This window comes from Hyla sarda, chromosome 4, assembly GCF_029499605.1.
Source record: "Hyla sarda isolate aHylSar1 chromosome 4, aHylSar1.hap1, whole genome shotgun sequence".
NCBI classification, from domain to species: Eukaryota; Metazoa; Chordata; class Amphibia; order Anura; family Hylidae; genus Hyla; species Hyla sarda.
The window spans coordinates 79,497,748-79,511,005 of NC_079192.1; the positions used below are offsets into that span (position 1 = coordinate 79,497,748).

General features: G+C 44.2%; 1 protein-coding gene across 1 annotated transcript; it reads right to left on the minus strand.

The window, feature by feature from the left end:
* Positions 1-1,795: 1,795 nt before the first annotated feature.
* LOC130366843 (DNA damage-regulated autophagy modulator protein 1-like) lies at positions 1,796-2,795 on the minus strand. The gene is made up of 2 exons (XM_056569222.1): positions 2,642-2,795; positions 1,796-2,555 (listed from the first exon to the last, which is right to left on the minus strand). Exons 1-2 carry the CDS (start codon positions 2,764-2,766, stop codon positions 1,979-1,981), a joined length of 702 nt encoding a protein of 233 aa, XP_056425197.1. The 5' UTR covers positions 2,767-2,795; the 3' UTR covers positions 1,796-1,978.
* Positions 2,796-13,258: the final 10,463 nt, after the last annotated feature.

Below are 13,258 nucleotides of genomic sequence, written 5' to 3' on the forward strand. Positions count from 1 at the left end.
ACACGGGAGAAATTGCGTTACAAATTTTGGGGGGATTTTTCTCCCATTACCCTTTGGAGAAATGGTAAATTTGGGAAAAAAACTGCAATTTAGTGAATTTTTTTTTTCATTTACGCATCCGAATTTAACGAAAAGTCGTCAAACACCTGTGGGGTGTTAAGGATCACCGGACCCCTTGTTACGTGCCTTGAGGGGTGTAGTTTCCAAAATAGTGTGCCATGTGTTTTGTTTTTGCTGTTCTGGCACCATAGGGGCTTCCTAAATGTGACATGCCCCCAAAAACTATTTCAGCAAAATTCACTCTCCAAAATCCCATTGTCGCTCCTTCCCTTCTGAGCCCTCTACTGCGCCCGCCGAACACTTGACATACACATTTGAGGTATGTCCATACTCGAGAGAAATTGGGTTATACATTTTGTTTTTTTTTTTCTCCTTTTACCCCTTGTAAAATGTCAAAAACTGGGTCTACAAGAACATGCGAGTGTAAAAAATGAATATTTTGAATATTCTCCTTCCCTATGCTGCAATTCCTGAGAAACACCTAAAGGGTTAACAAACTTACTGAATGTCATTTTGAATACTTTGAGGGGTGCAGTTTTTATAATGGGGTAATTTATGGGGTATTTCTAATATGAAGGCCCTTCAAATCCACTTCAAAACTGAACTGGCCCCTGAAAAATTCTGATTTTGAAAATTTTGTGAAAAATTGGAAAATTGCTTCTGAACTTTTAATCCCTCTGATGTTTTCCAAAAGTAAAAACATGTCAACTTTATGATGCAAATATAAAGTAGACATATTGTATTTGTAAATCAATATAAAATTTATTTGGAATGTCTGATTTCCTTACAAGCAGAGAGCATCAAAGTTAGAAAAATGCAAAATTTTCAATTCTTTCATCAAATTTTGGAATTTTTCACCAAGAAATGATGCAAGTATCGACAAAAATTTACCACTAACATAAAGTAGAATATGTCATGAAAAAAACTATCTCAGAATCAGAATGAAAAGTAAAAACATCCCAGAGTTATTAATGCTTAAAGTGACAGGGATCAGAATTGCAAAAAATGCTCCCGTCCTTAGGGTTATAATGGGCTCCGTCCCCAAGGAGTTAAGAGGGAAAAACATGATATATATTTAACCCCAACCTAAATGTACCTTATTTTTATTTTCTACCTAAGGTACATAAAGACCGGAAAAAAATACATCAGAGGAACTTCATTTTGGAGGCAATTAAAGGAGTAGTCCAGTGCTGAAAAACAACCCCTATGAAGGGTAGGGGATAAGTTTCAGATTGCGGGGGGGGGTATCTGACCGCTGGGGGTCTACATATGGTGCCAGTAATCATGGCACAATAATATGAGCTGGTGATATTACCTATATAAAAAAAATAAAAAACATAAAAGAAAAATATTGGTGTGTGACGTGTAATACCTACCGTATATACTCGAGTATAAGCCGAGTTTTTCGTGCTGAAAACGCCCCCCTCGGCTTATACTCGAGTGATCTCCCTGCCTGTCAATCCCTTTTCAGTGGTCTTCAACCTGCGGACCTCCAGAGGTTTCAAAACTACAACACCCAGCATGCCTAGACAGCCGATGGCTGTCTGGGCATGCTGGAAGTTGTAGTTTTACAACATCTGGAGGTTTGCAGGTTGAAGACCACTGAAAAGGGATTGACAGGCAGGGAGATCACTCGAGTATAAGCCGAGGGGGGCGTTTTCAGCACGAAAAACTCGGCTTATACTCGAGTATATACGGTAGGTATTACACGTCACACACCAATATTTTTCTTTTATGTTTTTTATTTTTTTTATATAGGTAATATCACCAGCTCATATTATTGTGCCATGATTACTGGCACCATATGTAGTCCCCCAGTTATTCTTCTTTAGATGTTTTTCCGTGTCCTGTGCAGTATCTCTCCCAGAAGTCCACTTGATGGCCCACGTGGTGGTCTACACCCCAAAGTCATCAATTCTTACTCTAAGAGAGATTTGCAGCTGTTTCTGGAGACGGTTAACATTAACCTCTGCATGGTGGAATAATAGGTCACGATGTTTATCAGGATCAGTAGAAGCATCACCCACTCGATGATTATGGTGGTGATTTCACGGATCTCGTCCCAGTCTTCATCATCATAGAATAATTCCTGTAATGTTTTATATCCAAAGTAGAAAATTGCGCAGGCAAAAGCCAGGCCACAGCAGGTGCATCTACTATGGTGGATGACTTTGTTTGCTCCCGGTAATTTATACATCTGGATGGACTGCCCAAGGTAGTATAAGGCTTCACATGTAATGGAAATTACCATGCTGACAAAGTGTATCCTGGGATATTCTTCGGGGGACAATACATGCATGACAGCTGTGGCAAAACAGGAGGCCCACACAATGGCGAGCAGAATCCTCTGGATCAGGACCTGATGACCCCTGAACTCTTCAGTATGCATAACCATATACTTATAAATAAGAAAGGTTAGTACCAAAGTGCCAATGGACGTCCCTATGAATCCAATTCTCAATAATATGTTTTCGGGAAAGAAATTTCCCACGTCACTGTGAAGGAAAAGAAACCAATGTTATTGTGGATATTTCCTCACTCCCAACCCATGAAATAAGAATCTTGTGCTTGTTTATCTTACCTGATGTGCATCAGTGGAGAGGCGGCATGGCCGAGGACGACCGTCACGATGTAGCTGGTGGCAAGCCAGGCCGCACACCAAAACGCCAACAGAAGGGGGACGAACCCCAATCCTTTTAGCTCCATCTCAGTCAAGAAGAAGAAAAAGTTGCTAATCGCACTGTACCAATCTACAGAATGAAGGCTCAGGCGGCTGTCAGTGGAATGTCAGGACTCCAGCTGTCTATGACATCACATGTCTGATGTCATGATGACTGCTTGTTTCTTAAAGCTGCCATGATTTAGTATCTGCTATGGACAGAACCTGATGTTTCTACTATGGACCTTACAGACCCCAGAACCTAAGTAATTAGCGCAGGGGCTCCATTTTGATCATCTCATATTTCACATTATTTGAGTTCCAGGGCTCGGATACATTTGCACCCTCTATAGCAGTGGTCTCTAAGCTGTGAACCCCCAACCGCTGCAAAATGTATGAATATAGGAATAATTCCATATAAGATACAAAAAGCTGGCATCCTCCATTTCTGGAAAAGTTTCTGATAACAATAGCAACCAATAGCAACCAATCAGATTGCTTCCTTCATTTTTCAGAGGTCTTTTCAAAAATGAAAGAAGCAATCCGATTGGTTGCTATGGGCAACTGCACAACTCTTCCTCTACACTGGTTTTGATGAATCTCCCCCATAGAGAGAGATTTATCAAAACCTGTCCAGAGGAAATGCTGCTGAGTTGCCCATAGCAACCAATCAGATTGCTTCTTTTATTCTTGAAAAAGCCTATGAAAAGAAGCGATCTGATTGGTTGCTATGGGCAACTCAGAAACTTTTCCTCAGGACAGGTTTTGATAAATCTCCCTCTATGGGGGAGATTCATCAAAACCATAGTAGAGGAAGAGTTGTGCAGTTGCCCATAGCAACCAATCAGATTGCTTCTTTCATTTTTGAAAAGTCCTCTGAAAAATGAAAGAAGTGATCTGATTGGTTGCTATGGGCAACTCAGAAACTTTTCCAGGAAAGTAAAGTTTAACCACAACCAGGGGCGGATCCGGAGTCTAGTCTCGGGAGGGGCACTATTAGAGAATTTTGCGTTGGCGGACAGAAAATAAGGTGTTTCTTAAAGAACTTACAATATTATTAAATGTATCCAGTATAATAACCAAATACACCAATTGCCACAGAATGGGAAAGCGCTAAAGATGTTTTTACCATTTAAAACTACAGCTCCCAGTATGACCTAAGTAGTGGTGAGGAGATGCTGGGAGTTGTTGTTTCACCCATCATTACTGCAAAACTTACAAGTGACTACAGCTCTGATGGGACAGTCAGGACAATACACAATGATATCAGTGACTACAGGTTACGTCTTCTCTATAGTCTTTCCTTATCTAATTCAGATGGTAGATACCACCAGGTCCAGCTAAATGTTCTCGCTGCATAACTTGACGCCCAGATGGCTCCTCACTATGTCAGCGCATTCTGATCTATATGAAAAAAGTATTATTATAATACTGCCAAACACCATATCCTTTGAATATAATTCTGACACACTGTACCCTACGAATATACTACAACTCACTTTACCCTTTGAATACAATACTGCCACACACTGTACCCAATGAATATAATACTGCCACACACTGTCCCCTCTGAATATAATACTGCCACACACTGTACCCACTGAATATAATACTGCCACACACGGTACCCACTGAATATAATACTGCCACACACTGTACCCACTAAATATAATACTGCCACACACTGTACCCCCTGAATATAATACTGCCACACACTGTACCCACTGAATCTAATACTGCCACACACTGTACCCTCTGAATATAATACTACCACACACTGTACGCTCTAAATATTCCTCTGAATACAATACCGTTATGTATTGTGGCTAATGAAAACCGTACTACCCCAGAAATTCCTTATGCTCTGTGCCCCTCATATATTGTAGTAATGCCCCATCCTGTGCCCCCACATATAACTATGACCTGTCCTGTTCCCCCTCATAATAATTATGCCCTCTGTCCTGTGCCCCTACCATATAATGCCCCCTGTGCTGTGTCCCTCACATATACTGCCCCTGCAATGTTCCCCTCACATATAATGCCCCTCAATCCTGCTCCCTCAGGGGGCATTATAAATGAGGGGAAAATAACAGGGGGGAATTATAAGACAGGACACATTATATGTTAGGGGCACATGACAGGGGGGCATTATATGTGAGGGGCACATGACAGGGGGTTCCTCACTTATAATGCCCCCCTATCATGTGCCCTTCACATAGAATGCCCCTGTAATGTTCCCCTCACATATAATGCCCCCTGTCCTGCCCCTTCAGGGTGCATTATAAGTAAGGGGCACAAAACAGGGGGCATTATAAGTTGAAGTACATTATATGTTAGCGGCCCAAGACAGGGGGGCATTATAAGTGAGGGGCCCAAGACAGGGGGACATTATAAGTGAGGGGCCCAAGACAGGGGGGCATTATAAGTGAGGGCCTGTTATGTGCCCCTCACTTATAATGCCCCCCTGTCATGTGCCCCTCACAATAAATGCCCCCTGTTATGTGCCCCTAACTTATAATGCCCCCCTGTTATGTGCCCCTCACTTATATTGCCCCCCTGTCATGTGCCCCTCACATTTAATGCCCCCTGTCATGTGCCCCTCACATTTAATTCCCCCTGTTATGTGCCCCTAACTTATAATGCCCCCTTCATGTGCCCCTCACTTATAATACCCCACTGTCATGAGCCCCTCACTTATAATGCCCCCCTGTCATGTGCCCCTCACTTATAATGCCCCCTGTCTTGGGCCGCTAATATATAATGTGCTTCGACTTATAATGCCCCGTTATGTTCCCCTCACATATAATGCCCCCTGTCCTGCACCCTCAGGGGGCATTTTAAGTAAGGGGCACATAAAAGGACGGCATTATAAATCAGAGAACATTATTTGTTAGCGGCACATGACAGGGGGGCATTATAAGTGAGGGGCACATGACAGGGGGGCATTATAAGTGAGGGGCACATGACAGGGGGGCATTATAAGTGAGGGGCACATGACAGGGGGCATTATAAGTGAGGGTCACATGACAGGGGGCATTATAAGTGAGGGGCACATGACAGGGGGCATTATAAGTGAGGGGCACATGACAGGGGGCATTATAAGTGAGGGGCACATGACAGGGGGGCATTATAAGTGAGGGGCACATGACAGGGGGCATTATAAGTGAGGGGCACATGACAGGGGAGCATTATAAATGAGGTGCACATGACAGGGGGGCATTATAAGTGAGGGTCACATGACAGGGGGGCATTATAAGTGAGGGGCACGTGACAGGGGGGTATTTTAAGTGAGGGGCACATGACAGGGGAGCATTATAAGTGAGGGGCACGTGACAGGGGGGTATTATAAGTGAGGGGCACATGACAGGGGAGCATTATAAGTGAGGGGCACATGACAGGGAGGCATTATAAGTGAGGGGCACATGACAGGGGGGCATTATAAGTGAGGGGCACATGACAGGGGGCATTATAAGTGAGGGGCACATGACAGGGGGCATTATAAGTGAGGGGCACATGACAGGGGGCATTATAAGTGAGGGGCACATGACAGGGGGGCATTATAAGTGAGGGGCACATGACAGGGGGGCATTATAAGTGAGGGGCACATGACAGGGGGCATTATAAGTGAGGGGCACATGACAGGGGAGCATTATAAGTGAGGGGCACATGACAGGGGAGCATTATAAGTGAGGGGCACATGACAGGGGGGCATTATAAGTGAGGGGCACATGACAGGGGGGCATTATAAGTGAGGGGCACATGACAGGGGGGCATTATAAGTGAGGGGCATGTGACAGGGGGGCATTATAAGTGAGGGGCACGTGACAGGGGAGCATTATAAGTAAGGGGCACATGACAGGGGGGCATTATAAGTGAGGGGCACATGACAGGGGGGCATTATAAGTGAGGGGCACATGACAGGGGATATACCCCAATCATGATGTTAATGCACCCTAAGATTTCTGCTGGTATAAACTGGAGACAGTCAAAAAATTGTCAACAGACATATCCCCTAAATCACTCCTCAACATTGAAATTGTAACACCAAAAAGGAAAAGTTGTGGAATTATGGGAATTTACAGGATAGAGGATAGACAGGTTAAAGATATACACATGATATAAAAAAAATTGAGGCAAAATATTCAAACTTCTCAATGAATCCAGTATCAAGGTTATTGATGGTTGTCTGAAAAATGTTCTGCCACGCTGAATGAACGTGGGCATATAAATGACCAAGATCCATCGCTGGCAGCTCCCTTTTGCAATTGTCGAAAACGTGTAATGATAAAAGTTTTCAATCCTTGGTGCAGATACTGAGCTGCCTAGGAATACTGTGAGATTCAAGCTCTGCAGCCTCCCAGATAATGAGCATAATGGTGAGTGACTCAGGAATTGTGCAAAATACAGACAAGTGCACTCATAAAGGAAATCAGGCAGTAGGTTTATGCTGCCCCATCTAAGGGGAAGCATAAACTAGTGAGAGACCGTGATCAGAACAATGTATTAATGATGGACAAGTGCGGTGTAGGACAATTATCCCCTATGCAAAGGATAGGAGATAAGTGTCTGATCGGAGGAGGTCCTACTGCGGGGACACGCGAGATCTCTTGCATGGCACCCAGGCTCTCTGCATGAAATGAGCTGTGTCACCCACAGCACAAAGCGATGACCCACACACCCCTCCATGCATCTCTAGGGAGGAGCCGGAGATACAGCGTTTGTGTGTCTCCAGCTCTTCCATAGAGATTCATTGAGGGGGGTGTGTTGACCACAGGTTCGTGTGGGGGTCGACAGTCTCCTTGCACGGAGTAGAGATTGCTCCATGCATGAGGAGAGCTGGGCGCTGTGCAGGAGATCGCGGAGGGTCCCAACAGCCCTTTGGATAGGGTATAAATTGTCTTAAACTGGAGTACTTCTTTAAAGGGGTAATCCAGTGGAAAACTATTTTTTTAAATCAACTGGTGTTAGAAAGTTAAACAGGTTTGTAAATGACTTCTATTATAAAATCGTAATCCTTCCAGTACTTATCAGCTGCTGTTTGCTCCAGAGGAAGTTGAGTTGTTCTTTTCTGTCTGACCACAGTGCTCTCTGCTGACACCTCTGTCCGTGTCAGGAACTGTCCAGAGCAGGAGAGATTTGCTATGTGGATTTGGACAGTTCCAGACACGGACAGAGATGTCAGCAGAGAACACTGTGGTGAGAAACAAACAACTCAACTTCCTCTGGAGCATACAGCAGCTGATAAGTACTGAAAGGATTATGATTTTTTTAATAGAAATAATTTATTTAAAATCTGTTTTAACTTTCTGGCACCAGTTGATTTGATAAAAAAAAAAAAAAAAAAATAGTTTTCCACCGGAGCACCCCTTTAATATCATTGTCTATTTCCTGCACCCTGGCCAAGCACAGCTCCATTTCCCTTGTCCACTGGAGAAAATCTGTACTGCTGGGTTCACACCACGTTTTCTTAAATACGGTTCCCGTATACGGTTGGGAGGAGGGGGGGCGTGGCTTAATCGCGGCGCCCGCACTCAGTCATATTCGGGAACCGTATTTAATGCAAGTCTATGAGCCGACCGGAGTGAACCGCAGCCTCCGGTCGGCTTCGTTTTCGGCCGTATGCGGTTTCCCGACCGCAGGCAAAAACGTGGTGTGAACCCAGCCTAACCACTGAATATAGAGTAGCAAAATCCGATCCGAACAAAAAAGAACAAAAACCTAAAGTGGCACTATTGTAGATAATATAATTCTTTATCATGGTTCCCGCATGATTGGACTGGAATAAAAAAGGGTTGTCCACACCAGCCTGGCCCGTTCTTATGTTCTGGAACAGCGACACATGACATTGTTTTGCAATGAATATAGAGGGAAACATGCTTTAGAGGGATGCAGAGTGGGGGCGTCTTTTGCCATTGTTACTCTGGCCGACAAAAGAGCCGCTCGGTATCCTGCCCAGCGCTCTTATTAAGAATACGTTATCATATGGAAAACAGATTTGGCGCTGCCGCCGCTCTCAGGGTGTACATGCATTGTTTTAGTAAATGCACTAAACCAGTCTGAAGGGTAGATGTGGGCCGAGCCCCCCCAGTGAGAAGCTTTCACGTTAATGATGATTATCCTCTGCAGGTTGGTAATAATGGTGCTGAAATCCTCTGCGCAGAACGTGCCTTCATGAAACCACATTATTACATTTAATTAGCAATTCATTAGCCGCTTAACGCAGAAGCGGGCCGGAGTAATGAGCAATATTTCCATCTCGCCCAAAGATTCTATTCTGTACTGGATAGCTGTCAGGTCGATCTATTTCATCTCTTCTGCCAACATTCTGGTACAAAAAAAATCATTAAAACAGTTCCGGGCCCTCTGCAGGCTAAATTCTAAAAAAAGGCAGACACTAGGGCAGTGTTTCCGTACCAGGGTGCCTCCAGCTGTTGCATAACTCCAACTCTCAGCATGCCCGGACAGCCGAAGGCTGTCCGGGCATGCTGAGAGTTGTAGTTTTGCAACAGCTGGAGGCACCCTGGTTGGGAAACACTGCCCTAGTGAGAGACATTATCATTTATTGTGCACTTTTAAGTACTCTCTCAGTACTTAAAGGTTGAAAACTTTTTTTTATTTTTTTATTTTTATTTTTTTTAAATCAACTGGTGCCAGAAAGTTAAACAGATTTGTAAATTACTTCTATTAAAAAATCTTAATCCTTCCAGTACTTATTAGCTGCTGAATGCTACCGAGGTAATTATTTTCTTTTTGGAACACAGAGCTCTCTACTGACATCACAAGCACAGTGCTCTCTGCTGACATCTCTGTCCATTTTAGGAACTGTCCAGAGTAGGAGAAAATCCCCATAGCAAACATATGCTGCTCTGGACAGTTCCTAACATTTTTCTTTAATTGTATTCACTTTTTACATGTGGGGTTACGTGTAACGCAGAAACCTCGGCATACACTTCATTCAAAGTATTAGTGTGAGCCCCCCAACTCCTCTTTTTATTATACAGTTCCTAAAATGGACAGAGATTTCAGCAGAGAGCACTGTGCTCGTGATGTCAGCAGAGAGCTCTGTTTTCCAAAAAGAAAAGATTTTTCCTCTGAAGTATTCAGCAGCTAATAAGTACTGGAAGGATTAATATTTTTTAATAGAAGTAATTTACAAATCTGTTCAACTTTCTGGCACCAGTTGATTAAAAGAATAAAAAGTTTTCCACCGGAGTACTTCTTTAAGTTGTAGTTGTGCAACAGCTGTAGGCACCATTGTTGGGAAACACTGCCCTAGAGAGTGACATTTTTATCTAGGGTTCATTTTAAAGTACTCTCTGAGAAAAGAAAATACTATATTATACCGATATTACTTTTGCCCCTCTAATATAAAACTGTGCCCTCTTGTAGTTTTTCTTCTTTTAAATATACACTCTTCCTTTACTGTGTTGGTTTTCTTTATGTATATAAAAGTTTCTTCCATATTCCCTCTGTCTTGTCTTTCTTCCAAGATATACATGTGTGTGTCCTTTAAAGTGTACCTGTCGCTTTGAAAAACTTCTGCCATGTCCTAGAAACATGTTAAAAATTTAGATTGGTCGAGTTCAGACCCCGACCAATTGTTAAAACGAGCAGGGAGACAAATGCACCTGTACGGTGTCTATTTTAGGACATCATCTGTCGTCAGCCATAACTCCGTCCTGCGTCAGACGAAACAGCGCCCCGCCTCCTCCATCGGACCAGTCTCCATCAGGCGTCAGCCGCAACTCCCTCCTCCGTCATCTGAAACTCCCTCATCTGAAACTCTGTCATCTTTCAGACGAAAAACTTTCCTGCCGCGTAGCAGATGCGAGTCAGTGTCGGCTCTCTGCTATACGGGTTCTGCTGTACATGCTATTTAATGTCAGCTCTGCTATACAGACTCTGTAGCACATGTAGTGTCTGTAGTACATGTGCAAGTTTCACAGTTTCTACACTGCCATACATGTGCAGCGTTGGCTCTGCTATGCGGCAGGAAGTTGTGTCTGAGGGAGAATCGTCTGAGGCATGACGGCGTTTTGGACAAGGGAGTTTCGGATGAGGGAGGAGGGAGTTGTGGCTGAAGGATGACGGTGATTGGTGTGAGGGAGGAAGCAAGACGCTGTTCTGCCTGACGCGGGACGAAAATACGGCTGATGACTGCTGATGTCCTAAAATGGACGCCCTACACCTGACCAAGACAATCCAATAGACTTAGGCTACTTTCACACTGCCGTTGTGCCCCGTCCTTAACCCCTTAACGACAATGGACGTAAATGTAAGTCATGGTGCGGTAGTACTTAACGTACCATGATATACATATTCGCTCCGCCATGACCGCGAGCATCGTATCGGTGCTTACGTCATACGCGGCAGGTCCCGGCTGCTATCAGCAGCCAGGGACCCGCCGGTAATGGCGGACATCCGCCTTCATGTGGACTTTCGCCATTAACCCCTCGGATGCCGTGATCAATACAGGTCGCGGCATCTGCGGTACTTTAAATGGATGATCGGATCGTCCACAGCGCTGCCGCGGGGATCAGATCATCCAGCATGGCAGCCGGAGGTCCCCTCACCTGGCTCCGGCTGTCGGGGATGAATGGCTGACAATGACGTAAGTAAAGGGCCACACAGATGATCCAGCACGATAATCCAGCCCTTCCTGCACCATAATTCAGCTGTGTAAAGGCTTTTTAAGTGTCTACTCTTAGGTTCCATCTAACAGGGCCCTAAGAATAGACGGGTGCTGGGTTCCCAGGGGTGCCAAGAAATCCCTTTGCCTATGCTATGGAATTTAGAAACATGGCTAGTACACTAAAATTAATCGTCGGCAACTCACCATCAGCAACTCACCACGGTAACAGCAGCCGTTTTGCACTAGTTAGTGCTTCATCTGGCCAGAGGCCAGATGAAGCACTTACTAGTGCGAAACACCTGCTGTCGCTTTGCTGTATCCCTCACACTTGTCCCTCTCCATGTTGTTTATATGTGAGCATATTTAATAAAGAAGATTTATTAAGACCAGATGGTGAGTTGCCGACTGTTTCTATTCTATATGCCTATATAGCTACGGATTCTAGACTAAGTCAGAGCACCGCCACATACTTCACCTAGCAGTAATCCACCGTGCCTGATTAAGAATCTAATAAGCAGTTATACAGCAGTACCGAACAGAAATCGTTATACTCTTTTGCACTAAGATAAACCATTGACCCGCTAAGTAAAATCTGCCCATAGTGAAGTTGGGTTATAGAACTGTGCAGAACATTTCCTTTCATTTTCGCTTTCGTTACAATAGTATAGTGCGAGTCAGCATCTGACCCTTCTGAGTTCTTTAAGGATACCAACTGTGTGTAATCCTACTGTAGTCACCTTGTATAACATTTCTATGGTATACAAGATTAAGCACGCCTCCCGACACATACATATCGTGTGGTGGGAGAGCATTGTGCTTTAATTCTAGGGTCTGAACATGTGGCCTTTATTCTATAAGCTTTTCCTGACACAGAACTAATATACGGAACATACCGGCTAATCTTCTATTTCTCGCCACACAATGTGACGGTAATAACTTTTGAATAATCCCTTATTTTAAAGAACAGTTTATACTGTATTCTAATTCCTGTATTAAATCTATAAAAGGTTGGAAAGTAATTGGTATTAGCTGGATGAACTGTGCGGAGTGCCCCTGTCTAGGAAGCGTTCCCACATATCGCCAGTAATTACAGATCTGGTATAATTGGATTAATAGAAAAGAATTACTTAATTATAATGTAATCAAACTCACATTCACAACTCCCGGCTAAGAGCTGAAAGACGCCAGACGGGATGCCAGGGGTTTAATGACACTGTCTACGGATTAACCAGGTATGTGCTGGCGGCTACAGTCATAGTAGTGCCCCTAAGGATATACTTATACTGTATATATTTTTTAGAATTTTATATTGACAACTGTTGTCTTTTAAGCCACCCCCTAATGCAAGGTTGGGGATTAATGTCTGAAGTGCCATGCAAATCTATGGGAAACTCAATGTATGTGTAAGACTCACGGCACTAGGCTGTAACACACACACACGGTAGTAGTGGACCCGCTGGACCTGTGTGGTAGATGACGTGGGCAGTTACAGGGAGCGGAGTCTAAGGTGCCGCTGGTTTTCACCAGAGCCTGCCACAAAGCGGGATGGCTTTGCTGTGGCAGGCGGCACCCAGGTCGCTACCCCTGGCACAACTCAACCACACAGGCGGCTGAGGAGATTCGAGGCACTGGAGGGATACAGCGACTCATGGTCAGGATAGCAGAAAGTCAGGGCAGGAGGCACAGGTGCAAAGTCAGGAACGTAGCAGGAGGTCAATAAGCAGGCAGCACGGGAGCAAGGTTAGGTCACGAAACTGAGGGGTCAGGAACTGGCAAGGCAATACACTGAATACCTTTCACTAGGGCACAATGGCAAACAAAGATCCGGCAGGGGTTAGTAGGAGGTGCAGGTACTTATAGAAAAGATGCAGGTGAATGTGATAATTACGGGCACATTGGCCCTTTAA

Bases quoted from the DNA above. Each gene is read 5' to 3' on its own strand.
- LOC130366843 (XM_056569222.1), bottom strand. From the start codon at position 2,766: ATGGAGCTAAAAGGATTGGGGTTCGTCCCCCTTCTGTTGGCGTTTTGG. The intron at 2,556-2,641 runs GTAAGATAAACA...TTTCCTTCACAG, and splicing joins TCTCCACTGATGCACATCAG to TGACGTGGGAAATTTCTTTC.